The sequence below is a fragment of the Podarcis liolepis genome, assembly GCF_965112155.1.
Source record: "Podarcis liolepis genome assembly, chromosome: 1".
In the NCBI taxonomy this organism is placed as follows: domain Eukaryota; kingdom Metazoa; phylum Chordata; class Lepidosauria; order Squamata; family Lacertidae; genus Podarcis; species Podarcis liolepis.
In genome coordinates, this window is record NC_139554.1 from 110,637,997 (window position 1) to 110,663,775 (window position 25,779).

General features: G+C 43.6%; 2 protein-coding genes across 3 annotated transcripts in view; one reads left to right on the forward strand and one right to left on the reverse strand.

Annotated features, from left to right (window-relative positions):
• Positions 1–371: 371 nt before the first annotated feature.
• Positions 372–23,071, reverse strand: FASTKD1 (FAST kinase domains 1). 2 transcript variants are annotated; one of them, XM_083496264.1, is made up of 15 exons: positions 21,871–23,071; positions 20,126–20,633; positions 18,865–18,933; positions 16,060–16,185; positions 15,070–15,468; positions 13,329–13,439; positions 11,676–11,807; positions 10,118–10,604; positions 9,193–9,307; positions 8,043–8,171; positions 5,630–5,761; positions 4,943–5,056; positions 3,287–3,428; positions 2,078–2,192; positions 372–940 (listed from the first exon to the last, which is right to left on the reverse strand). In XM_083496264.1, exons 2-15 carry the CDS (start codon positions 20,458–20,460, stop codon positions 851–853), a joined length of 2,496 nt encoding a protein of 831 aa, XP_083352390.1. In that variant the 5' UTR covers positions 20,461–20,633; positions 21,871–23,071; the 3' UTR covers positions 372–850. The 2 variants fall into 2 exon arrangements, with proteins under 2 accessions (XP_083352390.1, XP_083352391.1); XM_083496265.1 differs by lacking the exon at positions 21,871–23,071 and adding an exon at positions 21,568–21,850.
• A 196-nt stretch (positions 23,072–23,267) lies between these two features.
• Positions 23,268–25,779, forward strand: part of PPIG (peptidylprolyl isomerase G) — a 32,098-nt gene continuing 29,586 nt past the window's right edge. Inside the window, exon 1 of the mRNA XM_083496329.1 lies at positions 23,268–23,518. The gene's annotated coding sequence lies outside the window, so the exon portion shown is untranslated. The remainder of the gene's footprint in view (positions 23,519–25,779) is intronic.

Below are 25,779 nucleotides of genomic sequence, written 5' to 3' on the forward strand. Positions count from 1 at the left end.
GCCTGGCAGACTCAAGCGCTTGTGCTATTGTTGTATGTCTCCTGTTCTTTCAACGGCTGCGGCAGCAGCAGACCCGAGGGGAGATTCATACTGGGAAGGAAACATTACTGCAATTCACCAGCTCTTAGCAGAGGAAGATAGTTTTTAAATAGCAACATGACACATTTACTAGCTGGAACCAATTCAAAAATCAGAGTGTGGTAGCTTTCTAGTTCACCAGGCTAGAAGTAGCTCTGTAGGAGGAAGAAGCAGGTATAAAGGTCTCATAAACTGAGGGGAACTAGTAAGTGTGGTTTACTTTCACTTACTTTGACCTAAAGCGAAATTTCAAGGTGCAGAGATACATTCCATTCTAATGACTTCCATTAGGCTTTTTGTTCCATCCTCTTTTATTGCCCATTTGTATGCATATGAGAAACACAAATGTGTCTGAGCTAAGATTCTGAGAGGTCAGTGTATGTATGATTGATATTTTCCTATGGGTGGAAGGGGAGCAGCTCTGGAAGTTTTCCAACCCTCCGGGGGGTGGGGTTCAGAAAGGAGGGTTACAGATGGGGAAACGCATTCTCATCTGCATTGGAAGAATTATCCAGCCATTTCAAAGAGATCTAGTGGAGCATCAAAATCCAGGTCCAAATGTAAATCCAGAGGCACATCTGCATAGGCAGCAGGTGTGTGAACCTGCTTCCGCATGTGGGTCACCCTTGTGGAACTAGAGCCTAGTGTGCGTTGTGATGATTTCAGTTTTAAAAAGGGATTTCAGTAAAGCCACATCAGGCTAAAAATATTTAATGTTTCATAGTCCATATAAAATAACTTCATGATTGTGTGTCTTTTTCACGTGATCGTATCAAACCTTTTCATATATTTTATTCTTTAGATACTCCATCCATGCCTCCTTTGATGACAGCTCCATGGAATTCCATTCAAAATGAGGGATCTGAAATAAAATAAAGTTTACGGTAGAAATATAGCAAGGGAAACCTATCAAGATACTTGTTTTTAACAAGAATCTCTGTTGTATTGGCATAGTTACACGGCTGCTTCTAGATCTGGTTGTAAACTGATTTGGAGGGGAACATGATAAGTGAAAACATGTTCAGACATAACAATAGTCAGTTTCCTGTTACAGAGCACTTGGTCCCCTAAGTTTAGGAAACTGGACAGTATTCCATCTGCACTGAGGCTAAAGAACAAGATCATGGGTAGGCAAACTAAGGCAGGGGGCTGGATCCAGTCCAATCACCTTCAAAATTCAGTCCGCGGGAATCGGCGTGTTTTTACATGAGTAGAATGTGTCTTTTTATTTAAAATGCATCTCTGGGTTATTTGTGGGGCATAGGAATTTGTTCATCCCCCCCCCCCAAAAAAAATATAGTCTGGCCCCCCACAAGGTCTGAGGGACAGTGGACCCTGCTGAAAAAGTTTGCTCACCCCTCCCCTAGGCAGCGTAGCCAAAGAGCAAGGATAATATGAATTGTTGTAGAACAACATATGGCAGTCCACAGGTTGTGAAATGAACTTGATAACACATCTTCCAACTGTGTAATTCTTTTCAATGTTTTTTTAAAATTCAATGTACGTTCTCTACCTTCTATTCAATTGTGTAAGTTTAAATAACCTCTCTTACTTTCCTCAAACCAAAGCCCATCTTTTTGCTGAAGCCTCTGGAATGACTGTCAAGCTCTAAGTCCCACTCTAAATCCAAACATGAGCAACTGGGGGGGGGGGGGAATGGCATCTTCTTCCTCTTTTTATTCCTGCCTCTGTTTCCATCTTTTCCGCTTTGCTGTCTCCCCACCCCCGGTCTGTTTTTAGATTGTAAGACCATTTGGGAAGTGGTGGTAATAATAATATTCAGCTGAGAACAACTTGAGAAGAAGAGAAAGCAACCTTTGGAAGAAGGGTGGAGGACTGAATCCAACTAATTTTCAATGGGTCTACCCTGAGTAAAAGTTAGCAGAACACATCCCTGAATATTTATGATAAAAAAAACTTTCAAATAAAGAATATTGACATATTGTCAGATAAACTCTGCAATTATGTGCAATATTGATACAAAATATAGAGAACATACCTGAACAACGTGGTATCCTAGAATCTCCAAATGTCGTTTTTTCATAGCAGCTTCTCCTTTCAGGTGATTCAAGTTCTTACAAAAGGCTTTTGAATCCAGAAAATCCACTGCAATTCTGAATACAATACAATCATATGTGCATGATTATAAATTCAACAATCTGAAAACAGAATCTACTCAGAATCTAAAGTGAGCCATTTAGCTAATAGGGGCAGAAAACTCCTGAAACTGTATGTATGTTTCACCTCAGAAGTGAAAAGAGGCAAGGGAAAGTGCAGAGTTTTATCATATTAAAACATGTATTGCAATGTTAAACTGCAAATGCATCAGTCTCTTCTGAGCAAGGGGCCTCTGAAGGCTGATGCCTCCAGTTTCCCTGCCAAGGAGAACTTTCCCAGTTCCTTTTAGTAGAGGGAGACAACCTATGTTTATTCCTTAGCACACTTATAATACCTCACTCCACTGAAATGGAAAGGTTAACCCTGAACAAGAGAGATCTGTCACATCTCAATGTGCATCAGTCTCTGCAATTATGTGGCACATGTCCAGAACAACAATAAAATCTAACAAGGTTTCTTCAGAGCAAATAAAGTTCAAGGAATACTGAAACAGACGCTCTTTAACAACACAGCCAGCTAGAAATTAACTTTCCATTGAGCAAGCAACTAAAGAAAATATAGGTTGCCCTATCAATAAGGAAGGGAGTTTCTACATTAGGAATGGTGTAGACTTAATGAAGGTGTCTGTCCGGAATAAATTGCAGTAAATTAATGGAGGAAATGAAATATCCATCTGAACGCCCTTTTTTATTTCAACTCAGCTTGCCTTGGTCCAAGAACCCTAAGGGCCTTGTAATAAAGCTTAGTGCATTTCACAATGTAGCATTTTATTCCAAGTCAAAAATATTAACGGCTGAAGAGCATACACAGATGCAAAGATATGCTTCCCAGTTTAAATAGCAGCAGAAGTTGGCACTCAGGTTCAGGCCAAAGTAAGGAGCAACTGACTTTAAATGCTGTTATTTTAAATGTTGTTGTTAGCGACTAAAGTTGTAAGTGCAACTTGCCTCTCACTTACTCTTTAGGAGCAAGTGGAGTCAGATACGTACAATGGGACAGATCAGTCTTTCCTGAATTTGTACTTGGCATGAAACGGTATGAAAGAAGAAGGACTATTGACCATAGAAGCACACAGAAAATATGTAACCACCTCTGAGCTCCTGGCGGCAGCCCTTTCCTTCCCAACAACAGGCCATCTTGCTCCCAGTGCATTCCCTTCAAGTCAGCCATGACAACAATCTGTTCGGTATGCGGAAGAGGCTTCTTGTTTTTATCAAGAATACACTCAAAGTCTGAAATAAAAATTATCATCTCAGGACTTGTCACAATAGGAAGTTACATGTTTACAGTGGGGCATGACTCCTCCACCAGTGCAATATTGCAAACCACAATGTTACTCAAGCACTACTACTGTATATTCAGACACATGTATATACTTAAGAGCTGTATACTTAAGAGCAGACTCTTAAGTAAAGCATGAAACAGCTTACATGGGGCTCCAGTGATCTACAACCTAGGTACTCACCAGGCTCATACTTTGCTTCAACAATACTTTAGCTCCCAGAGCACTCACTCACTATTTAAGGTTAGGATAATAGTTACACAGGCCGCCACTTACAAGAAAAAAAAGAAAACCCGTAAGCAAAACTTCTCTGTTACACACAGGCTGACTATTTACTGCTTATGTCACTCCAGTCGCACTGATTTCAGTAGTACAACTTTTCACACCAAGATCCTGAGCACAATTACTTGGAAGGACGTGCTACTGATTTCAATTAAATATGCTCCTCACTGGGGCTTATTATCCAAAAGATGCAAAGCATCACCAAACCACATTTTTATCCATGGCCCAACAGTTTCCACAAGTTTCATGCAAATGCAGTAGCTATTTTAAAGCGAAAGTTAGGGAGTAGCCTAGTTGTGAGGAATTCTGCTTTTGGGGGGGGGGATCAGGGGAGGAATTTTCACGGCTGCACTCAAAAGGCTGAGGTAAAATACAATTTAAACTTTAAAACAACATGAAATGCTACGGAAGTGGGTGGGGAGCACAGTTGTCAAGACTCTCATACTACCTCATTGCATCCAGCAACTGCAAGAGCCTGGCCACTGTATCCCGTACATTGGTAACCCAGAGGCTGGATTAATGCAATGCGCTTTATATAGCCGTATAGTGTGGTTTTAAGTAGAATTGTGTAAACTGCTGGTTTTTTTTGAATATCAAATAAATAAAAGTATTTAAGTACTACTACTAGTACTACTATTACTACTACTACAGTGGTACCTCTGGTTACGTACTTAATTTATTACAGAGGTCCGTTCTTAACCTGAAACTGTTCTTAACCTGAAGCACCAATTTAGCTAATGGGGCCTCCCGCTGCCGCCACCACGCGATTTCTGTTTTCATTCTGAAGCAAAGTTCTTAACCCAAGGGACTATTTCTGGGTTAGCGGACTCTGTAACCTGAAGCGTATGTGACCTGAGGTACTACTGTAATAATAATTTTATCATTTATACCCCGCTCATCTGGCTGGGCTGCCCCAGCACAAGAACTGGCCCTGATGGTGTTTGAAGCATCCTTCTTTGGTATCCCTCCTTTGGGCCTGTGAATCAGGACAGGCCTTCAATAAGGAAAAATAAACAACACTGCATTCAGATAACTATAAATAGATTGTCTGGAAAGCCTCTGGGATAGCCAGGACTTGCTTTGGATAGCCAGGACTTGCTTCTGTACATTTGAGAAATGTTTTGAGAGAGTTTCCCATGAAACGCTGAACCACAGAGGATTTCCCATGAATTAAACACCCACCGATTCCGTAGTAGTATGGGGTGAGAACAGACACCTTGGCAAAGTGGCTTCCTCCCAAAATTTCTCCCAGCAGTCCGTGAATCTGCTGTTGCAACGCGCTAAGACTACCACTGCCTGTGGGTGAAAACAAAAACAAAGCGTAAAAACCAGATCAGAAGCAAAGGGAAGACAGAACAAAATATCGCGAATCACTTTACAAGAACGACGCATGTTACGTTATCAGAAGGTGGGATCCAGGTGATGCTCCTTGAGTTTTTGCTTCAGTCGAGGCATCTGCTAAAGGAAGAAGGGGGGCGATCTTTGCCAATTTGTCCCCCCGCTCCATGCCATCTCCCAACCCATCCTGGAGATTCCCCAACCCTCCAGAGCAGATTTTCTGAGGGTGCTATGGGCTTTAGTGGGGAGAGGAAATGGGGGGAAATCACCTCCTGCATTCTTCCATTAGCAGATACGTTATGCAAGGGTACCAAATGGATATTACCCTGAGCTTGTCAGCATCTTTTCTGTTATTTTTTTTTTTAAAGAACTTCATATAGCACTTCAAAGCAGGCTGACAAGGACATAACTGAAGTTTAAGCCATTTCTGAAATGTTATGAGTTTTAATAAATATGACTCTGTAAAGGTGTGTTTTTTAATGGACTGAGGCACCCATAATGCAACTGTCATTTAATAGATTAAATATTCACCTTTTCGCTGTAGTTGCTGACAGTAGCGCTCATGAAACCATGGAATTTGGAGCTCTGGGCACTCCAGACAGACCGCTCGGTTCAGTTCCATCAGCCGTAAGCGGACCCTCCGGTTTAAGGAACCCGGTAGCGCTGGTTTTTTTAAAAAAATGGAGGGGGAAAACGAACGCTATTTACACCACTGTACGCCTGACAGCACTTCTGTAAGTACAAAAGCAAGCAGCCCTTCAGACAAAGGACACGACCGCAGAAGCAAATCAGAAGTCTCTTCAGCTGCAATCCAGCCCCCACCACTGTACACTGGGCTGCGGGGGAACTGGATCGAACAGAGGCACCCCTCTGCTTGCTTCTGCTGGCTCAGCCAGCCTCCTGTCAGGATGCTGTCAGCGGCTCCCGGCTGGTTGCCCAGGAGATTATAAAGACAAGGAAAAATTTCTTACAGTTCTTTTTTATTTCAACCTTTACAGAGAGAGGCTATAGGACCCAGCCGCTTGGATAATGGCATTGTCCCAAGTGAATCTCCACCCCCCCCCCCGTCTCTCCCACTTCCTTATTTGTCACTTCTACGGGTGCCACTAAGTGCCCTCTGTCTTTGAGCTCTTTGCTCTCCTACTTTTAAGGCTCACCGAGTTCTGGCAGATAGATAGAGGGTCTGAAATGCTTTCTAATGACAACATGTCAGCCAGCTGCTCTGGCTCTCCCATGATTTCCCAAATCTGCCTCTGAGCTGCTTCCTCCCTCAAACCCCTGTTGTAAATCTATACTGTCTTCCTCTTCCTCCTCCCTGGGTCAGGATGGGGAGGCGGTCTCCACCATTCCTCCTCTGCCCAGTCCCTGACACCTCCACTGGTACAGACCTCCGGCCTTCCACTCACCCTACCCCCGTTGGCAGAGCCCAACAGATAGCCAACAAAACGGGGCCTTCTGAGGGCTAAGATGGCCTGGGATCCACAGACTCCCAAGCTCCCCTCACAGCCAGCTGGCAGCAGGTCTAATACAAAGTTGGTACAGGTATGGGGTCTGATCTGCCTCCCCAACTCCAACGCCTTCCAACACTACAGGCTGTGGAGGTAGCCTTGTAAATCTGCAGAAGCAGCTAGTTCTGAGAACTAGTAGCGCTTTCTAAAAAATGAATACATGCAGAAGGGAAAAGATATTGATCAACACAACCTTACATAGAGCCCTGTTGAATTCAGACTCAATTGGTATAGGGCTTCAGCAAAAAACAACAACCAGAAGTCAAAATTCATTCTGGGTTTCTTTATGAAGCCGATAAACATTGTTACCCCTTTTGGCTTTTAAAATATTCTGGCTGTTTGGAATTTTGAGGGCTCCTATCTACAAGCATTTCAAAGAGACAATAGAGAAGGTGAGGAGAGCTTCATTCCTCTTTTCCCCCCTGGGAGGGAAAAGGAAAATCACTGTTCTGTTTTGGTGCTGCTGATGCAGAGGACAACTTCCTCACAAACATAGCCACAACTCGGGGGGTCCACCATGCCTTCTCCTCCTTCCCCCATTTAGAGAGGGCACAGGGGGGATGAAAGTAAGTAAGTAATAAAGGTATTATTCTATGCACAGTGAACAAAGCTTCACTGAGAAAAGTGGGACTTACATCTGAGTAAAAATGGAAACTGCCAGATGACATGTAGTGGATTGGTTAGTACAGAAATGCCCAAACAAATAAATGAAGTCTCAATCGGATGAAAATTTATAGCTGAACAGACTAAATTAAAATGCTAGTTTTAACTGTACCTTCATTTTAAAAACAAAATGAAAGTAATGTTTTACTCCTGACCTAGCTTAGGGGAGCATTTATGGGAAGAACTAGCTGACTCAAGATTGATGTATGATTCTCTAAACAAGTAACCTCATTTATAATCACAACTGAAAATCCTTATTCCTTCACGCTGGGTGGAAAGAGAAGACATTTAAAACACAGTTTAGCCTGAATCAGATTTTACTTCCTTCCCATGATGGTGTTGGGGAGTAGCATGCAAGAAGAAGAAATACGTAGTAGATTGATATTTCTCCTAGATAAGTAATGTCTGAATTGCATGTTGCCCACTCGCTATGCAAGAAGGCAGAGTATGTATCTGAAGAAAAGAATCATTGTGCTTTGCCCATTTTTACATGTGGAGGATATGGTCACGCCCGCATATCCCATTAAACAATATACTAGGCAAGCCTCAGGCTCAACCATGGTTTGTTGTTTCTCAACTAGCAAACCGTGGTTTGTTGAAAACAACCTAACTCAAACATAGGAATATTATTCCAAGGTAGATTATTGGAAACCAAGAAGACAGTAGTATCAAAAAATGCAGTTGGCTATTCCTGTTCTGAGCAAAAGAAAACACATACACACAATCTCTTACAAAATGCAAGAGTCTTGTTAAAATTTGTAATTATTTCTTACTTTCAAGCTGGGCATCTAGTTTGGCCAGAAATTCGATGTTAAATATAGCCTTTATCACATTCTCTGGAAAATACTCAGCAACAGCCAAAGCAAAACCAAGCAGCACAAGGAGATGTGGTTCAAAACTACCTGTATAAAACAAATATATTAGTGTATCCTTTAACTGACAGTATCTCTGAAGAAGTGGAGAAACAGATGGGAAACTAGAACTCTCCACACCCATACAATCACACAGAGCCCCTTCCTTGCCACAGGAATTTATAATGGGGGGGGGGGGAGAATAAAAGTGCATTCCTGTTCCTTGCTCAACAGCTACACCCGACACACAAGTGACACATGAACAAGGCTAAAATGTTGAGTGTTTTTACATACATTTGCTTATTTATTCTGCTTCTGGAAACTGAGGTTCAGATTTTATAATGGTCCAGAGGAACAGAAGGAGCAGGGATATAGAGGCTGGGAACAGGGCGGGTGGAAAACAGTGGGGAACCATCACAGAAGGAAGAATGTGATGGCAAATGTCACAGTCCTAAAAACAACCCGATTAACTGTACACTGATAGAGCTTATTTTCATGCTGTTGGCCTTGACGTTAATTTGGACACAATAATAGATCCCTCGCCCACATCCTCTCCAGCATGGTTTATGTAAGAAAATCACTGCTAGTACTCCCACACTCGTATTCACCCAGTCCTTGCCTTCCAGCCCCTTCTCCATACATTGCCATGCCTAAGGCTGTGCAACTGGGTCTTCCCACATTGCGAGCGGCACATTTGCAGCAGCAGCTTCATAAGCGCCCTTTACAGGAAATAACCAAATGAATCTTTGTCTTAAAATCTGTGGCGGTATTTTTGTATCAGCAAGCACAAATTGTTTAAAATGTGCTCCTGCTTAGCGCTGTGCTCATTTTGAAAGATGGGGGAAGGAAGAGCTGCCACTTCACTGCTCATCAGTTTAAATTCATGTTTAGAATAGTTAGCACAACGTTGTCGTCCTGCGGCCTCCCGAAAAACAACAACAAATGGTTCTGAATTATATCAGTTTTCTTTGATTCAAAAAGAGATTTATTTGGCCTTGTGCACTCATCACACTGCCAATTGGCACCTTGGGGAAAATGTCACCCAGCTACCATTCCTCTCTGATGAACTTACCCAAGCAAGAGCTCAAGTGCTGAAGGAAAGCCTCAAAAAACTCTTCACTCTGGGGAGGGTCGTAATTTAGAGTAGCAAAGGGACGGAGAAGAGAGTGAATCTCAGAACTGTAAACCTAGAGAAGAAGCAAGGGGGTGGGGGAGAAAAGGACAGTCAGCATTCACCATGTATGGCTGCCAGATTTTAATAATTCCTCCAGTATATCTGAAGGAGCGTCTCTACCTCCATCATTCTGCCCAGACACTGAGGTCCAGCTCCAAGGGCCTTCTGGTGGTTCCCTCACTGCGAGAAGCCAAGTTACAGGGAACCAGGCAGAGGGTCTTCTCGGTAGTGGCACCCTCCCTGTGGAACGCCCTCCCATCATATGTCAAGGAAATATACAACTACCTGACTTTGAGAAGACATCTGAAGGCAGCCCTCTTTAGGGAAGTTTTTAATGTTTGATGTTGCATAATGTTTTTAATATTCTGTTGGGAGCCGCCCAGAGAAACCCAGCCAGATGGGCGGGGTATTATTATTCTTCAAAAAGCAACAAAAGTTAAGAAGGTGGTCTGTAAACATCATCAAGTTCCTTCCCCACACATCAGTGGGGCTTTGTTGAGCCGACAGCCGATTCCCCCATTGTATGCAACTTCACAGATGCACACGGGGATTTGGAATATAAGACCCATGTAAATGGGGATATGCTTTCTATAAAATGGGTCCTCGTCTTCAGTCTCTCCCTAATGTGAGCAAGTTATACATGTTCCTGGGGTAGCAATCAAATCATTCAGCGTAGTGTGCAATGCAGACCCAATACACCGGGGGGGACGGGACAAATCTCTGATAAACTATGTCCAAATAAGAATACACACGAAACGTAACACTGCATGCTGTTTGTACTATCACTTTCAAGGGAAATGAAATGATCATGTGTCGTGAGTACCTTATCTATATGCTGAACGGTAACGGCAGCTATTCTATCAAGTAATGGAACGCAGAGATAGGAAGTTCTGGCAAAAAAAGATGACAACTCTGGCACATTTGTCCATGTAATCTGGTCCGCCAAGCGCTGAAGAGCAACCATGGTTTCCTCAAGGAGCATTTCTTCAAACCAGTCTCCAGAGATGTATTTCAACTCGTCTAACAGAAGATCCAGATCGTTGGCTTTCTGAAGTCTCTCAAGTGCACAATGATTGACTTTTTGCAAAAGTTTTCCGTACTGCACCGTGGGGCTTTGCTGATAGGGCTGATCACGTCGAATCCATTTCATAACAGCTGTGGCGAAGGAACTCAAATCACTCAGGCTGCACTGAGGCATTACAGCCTCCATTCGCGTGACTATGGCTTCATCCATGTAGGAGTTAGGAAGCAAGGAAAGAACACGGATGAGCATGGAAATATCCGTCGGCACGACATTAGTGTGTAAACAGCTGGAATGCAAAACAGAGAGATATACATCTGTCAGTGATGAAGAGTGAAAATCGGCGGGCCACAAATATTTTTTAGTGCATTTTACACCCAGGTCAATTGCATGTTTGCTTGAAAAGAAATCCGACCAATCAGGAGCGAGCAGCGGGTATGGGAGGCAGTGGCATCATTGTGGCTTACCAGAAGGAAGATGTGGAGCAGTGTGGCCAGATCCTGCTGGTGTGGCCAGCACCACCTCATCCCCAACCCTGGTAAGCTACAGTGACACCAGTGCTGGGAGGCGAACAACCCACCCACCCACACCAGCTGCTCTTGCCACAGATATCATTGCAAGCTACTTAAATCCCTAGTTGTATACTCTGAAAATGTCGAAATAGGAACAAATACAGCAAACTGGGTCAGACTGAGCTTATTCCCCAGTGTAATTCACTTATAATTCCTTAGCAAGAAATTGTATCCACTGTATCAAATTTTAAAAGGGTATGGAAATTAGGGAAGAACCCTGATCAAAGACATTTTCAATTGATTAATATATCCATTAAATGGACATTTGCACAAAAATGTTATTTCTAAAGCCAGTAGTGTGCTTCATTTAGAAGCGAGATATTCTTCCCATGTGCAAGAGGAAGAATGCCTTCTTAAGATGATCACTGCAAACCGCAATTTTGATAAGTACAGTGGTACCTCGGGTTACATACGCTTCAGGTTACAGACTCACTAACCCAGAAATAGTACCTCGGGTTAAGAACTTTGCTTCAGGATGAGAACAGAAATCGTGCTCCGGCGGCGCAGCAGCAGCAGCGGGAGGCCCCATTAGCTAATGTGGTGCTTCAGGTTAAGAACAGTTTCAGGTTAAGAACAGACCTCCGGAACAAATTAAGTTCTTAACCCGAGGTACCACCGTACTTCCTGGTCCATGGGGTCACGAAGAGTCGGACACGACTAAACGACTAAACAACAACAACAACACTTCCTTGAATTCTGCTAAGGAAGAAGGGAAGGATTCAAACGTAACAAATTAATAAAGAAAGCAACCATCAGAATATATTTGCTGATAAAATGTGCTTTCTTACCTGGTGAGCAATCTCTGTAATTTGGAATAAATCTCAGGGTTGGAGCAATGAAATAGGAGGAGGGCGTAGGCCAATTTGGCCAATTCTACTGGTTTGTAGAGATCCATATGTTTGTAAAGCAGAGACACAATCCTGAAAACCAAAAGCGGATGAGGCTAAATATCAGGGTGAAATTAAAATCCTTTCAAATAACAGTGAAGGTGTATTTTACAAACTGCCCTGGCCCTGAGATGAACACACATTAAATTACAAGACGGATCACAAATCTATTTTGAATGGAGTATCTGTAACATCGGCACAACAGCAAAAGCAGGCTGCTTGGGATCTGTCAATGCTTTCTGATAATGATGTCCTGCATTTCATGTGCTGTTATGCCAGGAGTCACCACCATAATGTTGGTAGGTGCCATTGTGCCTGTCAATACCTCTTTGCAGTGCCCACAAAAAGACATGGTAAATGTCCCTTCAAAAATCCACAATGCATGTTAGAATGTTTACTCTTCCTGCTCTGCTTCTGTCTGCAGTGGCTCAGCTTCTTTTACAATGAGCTCACGCCCTTAAACACGCCCACATTTCACTAGATCCCAGAATTGTACATTTTGTATTATGCCATATCCTCCATGGCAGCTATTTTGCAGCTGATACCCTGTGGCACTCCCTCAGATTCCAGAAGTGACCATCCCTTTGCCCTGAAAGGCTGGCGATCACTGGGTTATATCCAGAAACTTGAACAAAGTTGGGATACCCATACACTGCTGCAAATAGATATATTGTCTTATTCCAGCGATAAAAATGGTGTAATCCGAAAATCATGTCCATATTGGCCTTGCCTTCACTGGCAGAAATCTGGACTCCTGTCCTTAATTAAAGAACATAGTTAATAAAAGGATGATTGGATCCAATGGTGCCCTTCCATTTGTGGATGTTTCTTTGATATGGTAAAGGTAAAGTAAAGGTACCCCTGCCCGTATGGGCCAGTCGTGTCCAGTCTGGGGTTGCGTGCCCATCTCGCTTAAGAGGCCGGGGGCCAGCGCTGTCCGAAGACACTTCTGGGTCACATGGCCAGCATGACAAGCTGCATCTAGCGAGCCAGCGCAGCACATGGAAACGCCGTTTACCTTCCCACTATAAAGCGGTCCCTATTTATCTACTTGCACCCGGGGGTGCTTTCGAACTGCTAGGTTGGCAGGCGCTGGGACCAAGCAATGGGAGCGCACCCCGCCACAGGGATTCGAACCGCCGACCTGACGATCGGCAAATCCTAGGCGCTGAGGTTTTACCCACAGCACCACCCGCGTCCCACCTTTGATATGGTAGAGGCTAATATTAATATTTCCACAAAAAAAATTAAGTCAAATGAGCTTAATGTCAACCAAACAGTGATGAGTTACACCATAATCCTAGGCACGCTTACCTGGATGCAAGTTCTGCTAAAATGAATGGGACTTGCTTCCAATAGATGTGTTTAGGACTGTGGTGTAAGGTAAGTCAACGGCATATCATATAGTGCAAGCATATTCAGCGTTCTGTATCAGTCATTCTTAAACTAAACAGAAGTTACAGATTTTTCACTTGCTGCATTCTGAACAGTCAGAAAAGGGAAGTTACAGAAATTGAGAACATTTTGAGTTGCCATTTTGTACTGAAGGTTTACTTTTGAATCAGTTGTGGATGTCTGATTTCTGTTTCTTGCATAGTGTCCGCCACTGCCAATGTTTGCTGATGGTCAAATTCATCTGCCACTAGTAGAGCAGTTTCAGTTAACCTAAAAATAAACATACAAAATATTACATATTTCCAGCAGTTTAAGAGGTCACAGAGTTGTGTATATCACTCTTATTTCAAAAAGGGAAAGAAGCGTGCTTGGGGAAATGGAAACAGACTCCACAAAGTGAAGCTTTTAATGTATCTTGAAAGAAAGAAAGATAACCTTAAAACACACACAGCTCCAGTAAACATTTAGGATTAGTGGTTCCCCATCAGAGAGCATTTTAACTTAGGGTCACATTGAATGAGTAATATCTTCAGGAGCAGGAGAATGGTGTGGTTCCTTTACTGATAACTATACAGCTACGATAGTGATGCATGGAAGTGAGAGCTGGACCATAAAGAAGGCCGAAGAATTGATGCTTTTGAATTATGGTGCTGGAGGAGACTCTTGAGAGTCCCATGGGCTGCAAGAAGATCAAACCTCTCCATTCTTAAGGAAATCAGCCCTGAGTGCTCACTGGAAGGACAGATCCTGAAGCTGAGGCTCCAATACTTTGGCCACCTCATGAGAAGAGAAGACTCCCTGGAAAAGACCCTGGTGTTGGGAAAGATGGAAGGCACAAGGAGAAGGGGACGACAGAGGACAAGATGCTTGGATAGTGTTCTCGAAGCTACCAGCATGAGTTTGACTAAACTGCAGGAGGCAGTGGAAGACAGGGGTGCCTGGCGTGCTCTGGTCCATGGGGTCACGAAGAGCGAGACACGACTAAACGACAACAACATACAGCTACAAATACAGCATGTTTCCTAAGCCCCAGATTCAGTAATGTGCTCTTCCACCATCACAAGGGCAGCATATGAGACAATGCAGGAAAAGCATGCGGCTGATCCAAGGCAAATAAATAATAACACTTTTGGTTCTGGATTGGTGAAGGGTGAAATTTGGAACCCTAGCTTCTCTTCTTTCTGTAGGGAAAAGAGTGACCTCAGCCCCCTCATCTCTTGTGCCATTGTGAGCAAAGAAAAAAGGCAACACAAACCACATGATTCTGTACAGAAATACTCTTGGAACAAGCAATTATTGTTGGCTGTTGGTATCAACAAATGCATATTGAGATGAAAGAGCAGTCCAAATATTGAACATGCAACAAGATGCCAAAACTGTTCAAATGGACCAAGAGAATAGAGAGTGCTCTGTTCTAGTTCTATGCTATTGGCGGTACCCATGGAACTTAAAATTTCTGAAGGAATTTTCAGGGTAACAGAAACTCTGTGCACATCTCTTTGGATTTGAGCCTGTGACTAATTCTGCAATCTCCATTACTTCTGAGGAAGGAGTTAAGTGTGCTCAACAAGGCCGTTGTTGTGTTGCCTTTCCTCAGCACAACAAGAACATTTGTCACAGATGGAGTGAAAAAGAAGACAATGGCAAGGTGTGTGTGTGTGTGTGTGTGTGTGCATATATGCAACCTGAAATCTATTTTGGCAATTTGGGTCAGCAATAGTAACAAAGCAAGTCCACAGGAGGATGTTTCACCATTAACAGCGTAAGCCGAGCACAACTCCATTGCATTTGTAGTTTCCCTTTGTTGAACTGCAGCCTATTCTGCCTCAGATAGCAATGGTCTTCAGATAAGGAAAAATGTGTTCACATGCACAACAAGTAAGCCAGAAGGGAAACTTACCGTTCTCTGACCTCTGGTCCTGCCATGGGTGCAAGGGTAACAAACAGTCGAGGGAAGCTTGAAGAATTATTGTAGTCATCCATTGCTTCCATCAGTTTCTGTTTAGCAACTAATTTTAACTCAACGCTGCTGAATTGTAAAGCCTGGTAAAGTCCAAGGATGATAACCACACGGTCAACACCTAGCTGGTTCGCATTCTGAAGAAAAACTTTGTTACACTTGTCCAGCAGTGGTTGATGAGGTAGTTTGACATTCCGGAGAAACTGTACAAATCGTCTGGCATTATTCAAGGGGGCAGATTCCGAGGTTTCCAGAAGAAACTCTGCCTTCTGTATTAACCGATCTCTAAAATGCTGCGAGATAACACCAGATATGCTGACCATCAAAATTGACAAGACCCTAAAAACATTCCAAAAAAAGTATGCAGTGATTGAACGAACCCAACAATATTTAAGGACATTACATTAAAAATGGAAAGGACTAGAGGAGGGGAGGTAAGGTTTTGAGGCAGAATGAGATTGGGTGTCTTTTTTTTGAAACTCTATTTGAAAGAGGCAAAAATTAAAGGAAAAAGCATTTTGCCTTCAAGGCAAAGCTGTTCTTGAGTCTTTTCTTAATGCTATGCAGACTGGAGTGTTTTCAAGCAAAATAACGGAAATATTTCCATATCAGAAGGGCAGATCTTTCTCTGCCAATGAAGAGAGATCTGCAATATCCTAGGGTCCCTGCAATGCCCTCCTAGGGACTGTAGGATTGCAGCGGAAGAGGATTTAAATCCACAGGCACAATAAAACAGTAAAAATGATAACCACAAGGGACCTACCCACATATGGGGTGTCCTATCAGTTGCACCTTCATTAGAATTGTGTTCAGCTAACTTAAACAACAAAAGAGGCCTAAACAGGTATGCTACAGTAGTGCTGTATATGCATGAGAACGATAACAAGAATACTCTCAATTCTTCTGAGACATTTATAAAATTAAGATTACCTTCCATCTTGTATGGAATCCAAGTTCCTATTCACAATATCAGCTATATCACCAGTGAGAGGACTAAGGTACATTTGTTGGTCATGTAGGCACATTGCAAATTTAGATAGTAGAGGCATGCTGAGTCTGTGAGGATATAAAAGGAAAAGCCTGCTTTACAAAAGCTTTAAAACATTTACCTATATACAAAATTTAAGAGATTCTTGAAGAGCAGTTCACTGCTTACTTACATTATTGATTTAAAAATTACAAACAAACCTGCAACTGTCCCTTGGTAACAAATTATAACAGCTTTACATCCTGCAGTTATCGGTCACCCTAGATTACTACTTTCAAGTACCTTGTAAAACAGATTTTAACATTTCTGGACTGGTTTTCTTTTTACTGTTTACTGCTGGTTTTATTAAGTGTGGTTTGTTGTATGTTATTTTACCTTGTAAGCTGCCTTGAGAGGGCTGATGCCCTTTGTGAAGGGAAGGGGGGGTATTTACTTGCTTACTCTATAATAACAAAACCCAACTTCCACTCCAATGGTTCTGCTAAAACCAGGCCACCAGCGCTAGATTTAGAGCAGTTCCCCTGCCAAGCCAAGTATGTGCATCACTATCATCATCTTCCCTATATTTATATAGGTACCTACTGAAAAGATGCATATAAAAGCAATTATACCAAAAGTAATTATTGTGGAAATAAGAATGGGGTGGAGGCAATTCCCCCCCCCCCCTCGTTGAGGACACCATATTACCAAAGTCCACTCATGATACTAGGAGGGAGAGGGGGGCAAGGTTTTAAAGCTATTTTTAAAGGAAATTTGCAATGGGCTGACATACTCCTGGGTTTTCCTGGAGAATTATAAACAATTTTCAAAAATTCAGCCGGGACGCCATTTTCGATGGACGTATGGCAGCTCTACCTTACACTGCAATCAGTTACCCTATTAAAATGCTATATCCAAATTGACCTTTTATATTCTCCACCCCCATTAAGCCTCATCAGTACGTTAGCTGAGGACTCTGCTGGAAGTGTTTGTTTTTCCCAAACCTTCACTGATCTATTGAAGCAAAGGTTTGTCTCACTGTACTACCATAGAAATAATATTTCTGGTACTCCTACCAGTCATCCCAAAACAACTCTCCCCTGCCAAAACTCTGGCCTAAGCCACATGATTCAGCTATCCCCCAGCAAGGCTTTGGACATTCTCAGATCTAACTTCTTCCTTGATCCTGGCATTGTCTTCTGGTGGAACTGGCAACCAACCACAACTCTGACCAAGGGCTTGTTTACAGTTCCACTTGTCCCATTGCTTTCCCCTGGGAAAACCTGAACTGGAACAAATGCCAATTGGTTTCTCTGTGGATTGATGTTTGTTCCTCTTTAGTGGTAAACAGCAGGTTTCCCAGCAGCAGGCCAAGCAAAAAAAAACCCCTCTTGGACCCATGCTTTCTAGACAAGCAGAAGTGTGGATGTGTCCTACCTAACCCAACTAAGTACTGCTGACCAGCACCCAGCAGTATTATATACACTTCTTCTGGCCCCTCCAGTCTAGCCCCAGCCAACCACACCATCTAACTGAAAATTCTGAATCTGCACCCACCAATCAAATTTGGCATACTGAGAATTCTAACTCAAGAGCTGTCCATTAAGGCTCCACACGACAGTTAGACTGACTTTCATTGGACCATACAGAAACATGTAAATAACCAGCCTCAGCCCCCTTTGGCAAGTGGCAAATACCATTTCTAAACTGGTAGCCTTCAACCATTTCAGAATGAGGGTCATCTTTAACCCAACATGCATTTGGGGATCAGCTTCTTATTTTTATTTAGCGTATATTTGAAGTACAGTGGTAGTACTGCTATTGTGACCACCTTAGGTCAGGTACAACTTAGCAGAGGGTCCTTGCCTTGTCCTTCTTTCCCTTTAAAGTTTTGCTTAAATGTGCATCAGAACTGGAGGCGGGGGAGAGGACAGGGAGGGCTCCAGGGCGCAGACCAGACACAAGAGGAAAAAAGCAACATGTATCCCAAAGTGAGCTTGTGGCTGACCTTGGCACTGAACATCAAAGTTTTCCAAATCCCTTGAACTTCCTGCCTATCTACATAAGGCACCCTCACTGTACTACTTTAAATCCCTGCTGAAATCTTCATGTCACCAAGCCCACTGAGTCACATAATTTAACATACAGTATATACCTGCTTTTAAAATTTTGCTGGTTTTGTGATTTATTGTTTTAAAAAAGATAGTTTTATGTATATTGCTCAGATGTTTTCAGTTAGGCAGTTTATTTTTTAAAATAATTTTATACACACACACAGCTTAGATATTAGCCCAGATTCTTGAGTTTATTGTTCTGGTACACTTTAACTTCCTCAGGGAAGGGCGGACTGGAGCAGAGGTTATTTTCTCCCATAAATCTTTATAGATTCTTCTATAAAGTGGTTTAAAACCAAGTCTTCCACTGCTTTCATTTAGGAATCTTAACAGTGCAATCTTATACTGAAATAAATCTCACTGAGGTTAGTTAGCCTTACTGCCAGTTACATAGCTATCAAATTTAAGCCTAAAGTCACCTTTCAAAATCTGTCCAGGAGTGTTACATTCTTAAATCTGTAGCTGCCTTTATTGGTACAATGGTCCTCAGTGCAAATTTATCTTAACCCACAACTACTTCAGCTTTGAAGAGAGAAAGGGGCCTGCCATACTTTTAATAAATTAAGCTTGTCAGTACTAATCTTGTGATAGTTTTTATAAGCATGAGCTCTCAAGCTTTCAATTTATAGGATTTTAATTTTAATGTGTACTTGCCCATTTAATCTTCTCCAGCATTCCATGACGAGCTCTTCAACCAGCGAATCATGGGCCTCAATTCCAAACCTTCACAAGGACCAAAAGACAAGTCAAATGCTCTGCATAGATATTTTAACAGAGATGGGGGGTGGGTGGGAGAACCTGTGCGGTTTTAAATGTATTACAGATAGCTGGTTGCTAGAGTTTTGTACTTACCGAACACTTTCCCTGCGTGTTCTAGAAAGCCTCTTACAACTATGAACAGATCAGTGCTTGGAACTGTGCAGCTAGGATGCCAACTCTCTTTCCCCTTTAAACCCCACATTTTCTTCAAGGCCTTTTACTTAACCACTTAAATCCCTGGGCCAGGTTCAGCTTCCTAGTTCCACTAGTAAGAGCCAGTTCAAGAACTCCCGCTGGTGCAATGGGGTCCCCCCCACACCTCCCATTGCACCCCCAAATCGGCACTGTGGGGATTGGGAGAACTCACAAACAGCATGCAAGTGGTAGAAGAGGAGAGGTTGTTACGCCAGGCAGGCAAAAAGGCTTGCGCCGATGGAATATTTTACCGAGAGGCTGAATTTCCTCCCATCTCCGCTGTAACCAACCGTAAATATGCATAACTGCATTTGCTCACATTCAGTCCTTAACACTTGGCTCTCCTTCTTCTCCATTGCTCTACCTGCTTGGGACAGAAAGTCAGCCACAGCTGGAACTTTGTATTTTGCTTTTCAAACTTTTTGGACTCTAACTCCTATCAGCCCCAGCCTGCATTGGCCAATGACCACGGGTGATGAAAGCTGTGGTCCAACAACAACTGGAAGGCCACAGATTCCCCATCCCTGCAGTAACCAATAGTGAGAACCCTCTGGAAGTTGTTGTCATCTCCGCAATGATTGTCTAGTTTCCCTCTGAACTGCCTAACATCAGGACATTAATGGGAGAAAATACTGGCAGCCAAGCTACCTTTGCTTTGGCTTGATTGTGCCTGTAACTGTCAGTCCCTACACCGCCTTGTACACCTAACATCTGCTACGTGAGAGTAATCTCATACATTTTTATGGAGGTCAGACACAGGGAAGGATGACTCATTAGATCATACACTGTTTAGAGAAATATGAGCAAATTTTAAACAGGCATTGTACGAGTGAGCTGTGCTTTTGCAGCAACCAGGATGCTTCAGTTTAAGCATATATTTTTTTAAAAACACAATTACTTTTTTAAACCCAGGTTAATAAACTTACCCCATTACATTTCAGCATCATACTATATGGCTTACCTGAGTAAATTATACAGAATATCCACTAATGCTTCATTATCCATTTGTTCAATCTTGTTTTCTGCTAAAATGCGAAGTATAAGAAACTGGGAGTGATTTTTTACATAATCAGTAAGCCTCAGAGGCTCAGGCTTCTTCTTTTGAAACTCCCAAAGTATATTAATTGCCCTTCCCACGTGTTTTTCAGAAAGTTTGGTTTTGTTCTTTCCAACAACGTCAAACACTTGATCTTCATTTATGCAGTTATTTAGCTGGCTTAACAAGGGATCACTACTCCAAGTCTGACACTGGCGACATCTCAGTGCAAATAAATAAAAACGTCTTACAGACAGCATATTTGTGATTTTTATGTTTTTTGAAACATGTCCAGAATGAGGCTACTCTTCTTCACTTCCAATCAGATGCAAACCACAAGCTAGTAGCAAGGTGAAGCATTTAGATATATAATATTGCTTCCCCCTTATTCTTTGTAGTTACTGTTGAAGAAGCAGAAATAATTCTGAAGAACCTGCAAAAGCAGCAGTTTAAAATAATTAGTCTTGCAAATAAGTTATTAAACCACAAAATTTGATTGTTCTGACTGCCTGTGCATGCCTGTATTAATATTGTAGCCTATCAATAGTCCAAACTAACAATATTTGGCAATCAAACTTCACTCAAAATCATGGTTTAGTGTTACATGATGAGTTGCAGTGAGCTTCAGGTTCAATATTCCTCCCCTCCTCTGGTGTGGCTGTAGAGGAATTTGGAAGCTCTCACTTCCATTTTCGATTCAGCTTCCATTTTTTATTTTGTTGCTCACCGGGAAAAGTGAACTCAAATAAAGTGTAGATCATCTTAACAATGGTTTGTTGAAACTTGCCAACTTCAAAGCACAGGTTTTATGAAGTTAGCTTGTTTCAACAAACCATACTTGAGAAATCTGTCCATATAGCACTAAGCTGTAATATAGCAATATGTGTGAATCAAGCCACTGCAGTTGCCCCCCCATCAAGTAAATAAATAGAAATACTTAACTAACTGACCAATTACCTCGCAGATAACTTGGTTCTGCCTCCCCCCGGGATAAGTGGATTTCCTGAATCAGCAGAGGGCTGAACTAGATCACATTTAAGGTTCCACCCAACTCTAGGATTATATGAATATGTATTCCCACTGGTGTTCTGAGGTGATAATGATATTGTACTTTCTTCCTGATTTCAAGATGGATCTGACCCAAAACCTTTCCAACAAATCCAAACTCACTAGATTGTCTATTTTTTATTTTTAAAAACACTGTGTCTTGACATCCACTCATTTTCATACAGAATAGTGAAGCTCCTTCTCAATTATTATTTTTTTAAAAACTCAACACAAAACCCCCTCTGTAGAAGCCACGTGAGAGTAAGTCCACCCCTGTACACATAAACCTAGTATAACCGCTAACGTATCGACATTATCACCTTTCTCCAGCTGTGAAGGTAACAGTTTGAACCCCCGTGAACCGCCTGGATCCTTGCGCTGCTTAGGAAGTATAAGTCCATCTGTTTCAACAGAAGCATGTCGCACGCAGGAAAAGGGAGACTTCCTACAGATCACACGACCATGCTGCCTATTGCAAAGCAGGCTCCTCCTAGAATCCACATGGCGGGAGATCACCACCTCTGCTCCAGCAGCAAATATCCCCGCATAGAGAGACAACTGGCTAACAATGAAATAAATGTCTATAACTCCGTCCACACCGGCCGCAAAAAATACACACTTACCAGCCGCTCCGCAGCTTCTGTCCTATATACAACAATCGGGTCTGAGTCTTGGTTGAAGAATCTGCTACTACATTTCCCAGCATGCTCCACCGACAGCCTCCTTGCCTGTCGGGAGTTGTAGTCTTTCCATTGTGCAACATTGCTTGTGGCGAATCTAGGCTACAACTATTTCGTGGGGTGAAGAAGTGTGATGGCAAGCTGCTTTAAAAAGCGCACTCCCAGGACGACTCCTGCCAGCCTTAAGCTGATTTATTAGACTTTGCCTCTCCCTAGGGATCTGCGAATTTATTTTTGGCCAAGGGTTATTGATAATACATGCAAGATCGCAACCAGCCTTTCTCAACCTTGGGTCCCCAGATGTTTTTCGCCTACAACTCCCATCATCCCTGACCACTGGTCCCTTGAGCTAGGGATCATGGGAGTTGTAGGCCAAAAAAACATCTGGGGACCCAAGCTTGAGAAATCCCAACTTTGGGGCCCCCAGATGTTGACTACAACCCCCATCATCCCCAGCCACCATGGTCAGTGAGCTGTAGCCCGACATCTGGAGACCCAGGGTCGGGAAGGGATGCAACCAGACCCCTTTGTTTCATTTTCTAACACAGTACAAATTAAAGTCTGCCTGCGCTATGTTGGAGAAAATTAAGACACTTCCAGGCAATAGCTATTCCTGGGAAAATATATGCCACTAGTGATTTTTTCTCTCTCTGTTTTTGGACAGTAGGAAACCCTAAGAAAGGCTAAACGCAGCAAATTGCACGTTTAACACAAAAGTAGACTCCCTCCTAGAAAGTGTAGCCTTGCAGCCTGAACCCCTCGACAACATTTAGAACCATTTCCCCTCCGTTTGCGGTGTTGGGAAGATGATGCTCCCCTCTCCCGACGTGGGTCGGCCTGACCTTCCTGCAAGTTTACTTTTTATAAAAAAGAACATTTAATAAATAATAATAAATACCAACATGTATGTATGTCAAATACAACGTGCCCCTAACAATGTGTGCGGCGTGCGTTTGTCTACCACCCCTAAGCGCTCCCTGGATCGCAAAGCAGTGCGGCCGAAGTACAATGACGCGGCGCGCCAGCGCTAGAGGCGTCAAGAGGACTGGAAACTTGAATCCTAGGGCGTTTTGAGGAAAGCCTACGGCCGAGAGTGCAAGCAAACCGAAAAACTGAGGGCATCGTTTGGGTTGAGGTGCGGCGGCTGGACACTCCCCCCCCCCCCCCGTTTGGTTGTCTCTTCCCTTCCTTCTCTATATCCCCAGAGAAGAGGGGCAGGCGCTGGAGCTCCGGCCTGGAGGGTGGAAGGGATTTGGGCGTGCGCGCCAAAAGGGGCGGCGAGTCGGACAGATCTGATCTTCCTCCCATCTTCGTGTCCCCCCCCCCCCATTTCTGGAGAGGTCGAGAGAGGGCCCTGGCGCCCGAAGGCTCCCCTCCAGCCCGCTCTCCTCGGCAGACATCCTCGCTCGCTCGCGCCCCGTCCCGCCCTCGCCGCTCCAAGGCTTCCCCGCTTCCCTCCCCTCCTCCACTGACGCAGTCCGTGCTGCACCAGATCCTAACATGGCGGCGGCGAGGTGGTGAAGAGCGCGGCGGCGACGGCGGCGAAAGGAGACTCCGGGCCGAGCGGGCAAGCGCGGCGGCGGGCGGGCGGGTGAGTGGCTTGAGCCAGGCTCTCCTCCGCCTGAGGGGCCGCGGCGTCGCCGCCGGCGAATATTTAAGGGCCTCGTGGTGAGGGGGGAAAGGGGAGCAATGGCGCGGGAGGCGAGAGGGCTCGGTCCTCTATCTCCATTTGAATCTGCCTCGCGAGGGGCGGGCGGGCGGGCTCCCTCACGGCCGACTCCACAGAGGGCTCGGCCGGCCCGAGTGTCGCCCCCTCAACAAGTCCCCGGGTGGGCCGTTGGGGAAGGCGGGGGGGAAGACGAGAGGTAGTTTCTCGGCGGGGAATGACTTGAGGGAGAAGCGCGAGGCCTTGAGTGTGGAGGGTCTTCCCGCGATTCAATCTCCGGGAGACGCGGAACGGGTTCGGGTGGGCAAACTTGGGAGGCCGCGCGGGAGGCGGTTTCGAGAACCGTTGCAAATAGTTATGAATGAAAGCGGGCGCTCACGTCCCTGTAATTAAAGGGGGCGGCGGAAAGGAAGGTGGCCTGGCAGTTGGCTTTAAAAATAATACCTTAGCTAGGGGCAAGAAGTCGCGGGATAAACGTGGACAGGAGCGGGGAGGGATAGGCGAGTAAGCTCATGGCCCAAAGGAAACATTTTGCACACTCCGAAGTGTGATAAAAAGCTACGTGATATTGTTGTACCTGTACTGATTCCTCCCCGCCCCCGCCCCCAAATGCTGTATGCAGGTTGATAGTAGACAGGCTCCAGTAGAAAGCACAAAGTTTTAAAAAACAAAAACAAAACACCACAGGCTATTTGACAATGTAGGGGTCTTTATTCGAGAACTGGATCACTTTGCTTGTCTCTGTTTGGAAGTTATGTGCAGTGTGACATGTATGCAATGGTAAAATAAAGGAGCAGATTAATGTGCTTTGCTTTCTGAAACTGCATTCTGAAATGTAAGGGGAACAGGCCTTTCCAGAAACATCTGTAAGGCTTGCTTTCCCACCAAGTTCCTTTATCAATGGAAGGAAGAAGTGTGTTGGGACTGATGCATTTCAAGTCATTCAAAATGATCACAGCCAAGTTTGCAGGTGACTCCCAAATTATTCAGGATGGTGAAGGCCACAGTAGACTCTCCATATGTGGTGAAGGGGCAGCAAAATGGCAAATGAGTTTCAATGTAAGTGTAAAATCATGCACACCAAGGCGAAAGAAAGAAGAGATAAAAGTTGATGGATGGGATCTTAATTGGTTGTGACTGACTGCTATAAGAGGTTTGCGGTAGTGGTGGACGGCTCACTGTAACAGAGAAAGCAGTGAAAACAGGTAGGCTGTTGGACATTATTAGGAAAGGGACTAAAAAAAAAATTATGTTGCCATAGTGCAGGGGTTGGAAACCTAAGGCCCACGGGGGTCATTTAACCTGCCATGAGCTGTCCCTGAACCGAGCTGCCCACTCGACGAGTCCTGGCATGCTGCACTAAACCAGCGTGGCATGGGGACTTGCTTCCACAGTGCCGAAAATCACATCTGCACAGATGCCGGAAGATGCAGGTGTGCGGGCGATCCGGCCCACGAAGGGATCTCCGCTGGAGTGAACCAGCCCAGGCAAGGTAAACCTTGTCAACCCCTGCCATAGTGCATATTCCAGCCATAACTGGCATACCATATGAAGTTCTGATTGCCCTGTCTCAAAAAGGATGCAATAGCACTGGAACAGATAAAAAAAGAGCCATTAAAACCATCAAGGGTCAGAGCATATTCCAATGAGAAAAGGTGTATTTGGACTTTGTTTTTAAGGAACTAAGGGACTGCGATTATGTGTCAGTGTCATGCCTTAAAATATTTGGAAGTATTTTACGGTAATTGAAATAATTTTCAAGTGAAGCTATGCTTTTGTTTGAATAGAAAATATAAGCCTCACTAAATGCATGTTATTTATCCTCCCAGTAAATATTTCAGTTCAACTATTTTTAGCTATTAGAAAAACCTTTCAGATATTTATATCACATGCAAAGTTATCATGACACACTTTTACAATTTTGTTTAATTGTCAGCTAACCATGTTAAATTAAGTTTCTCTCAATTTATGGCAATGGAAAACTTTTCAGGAAATTTCTAGGAACATTGTCCAATTCAAAATTTTCTAGGAAAACCACATGTCTGCTTGTATAGCTTTGAATATTATGTGCTAAAGATACTCTTCTCCCTTTTTATGCCATGTTTCTTGGCTTTCCAGAGGCATCTAGCTGACCACTGTTAAAATCTAGATGGGCTCTCAGTCTGATCCAACAGAGCACTTCTTAA

What these genes read in the sequence shown, in the direction of transcription:
- FASTKD1 (XM_083496264.1), bottom strand. Translation starts at nt 20,460, where the DNA reads ATGCTGTCTGTAAGACGTTTTTATTTATTTGCACTGAGATGTCGCCAG. An exon ending in GCACTTGAGCTCTTGCTTGG is followed by an intron (nt 8,172 to 9,192) that starts GTAAGTTCATCA and finishes TGTTTTATACAG; the next exon opens with GTAGTTTTGAACCACATCTC. An exon ending in CTGCCGCCAGGAGCTCAGAG is followed by an intron (nt 2,193 to 3,286) that starts GTGGTTACATAT and finishes TATTGTATTCAG; the next exon opens with AATTGCAGTGGATTTTCTGG.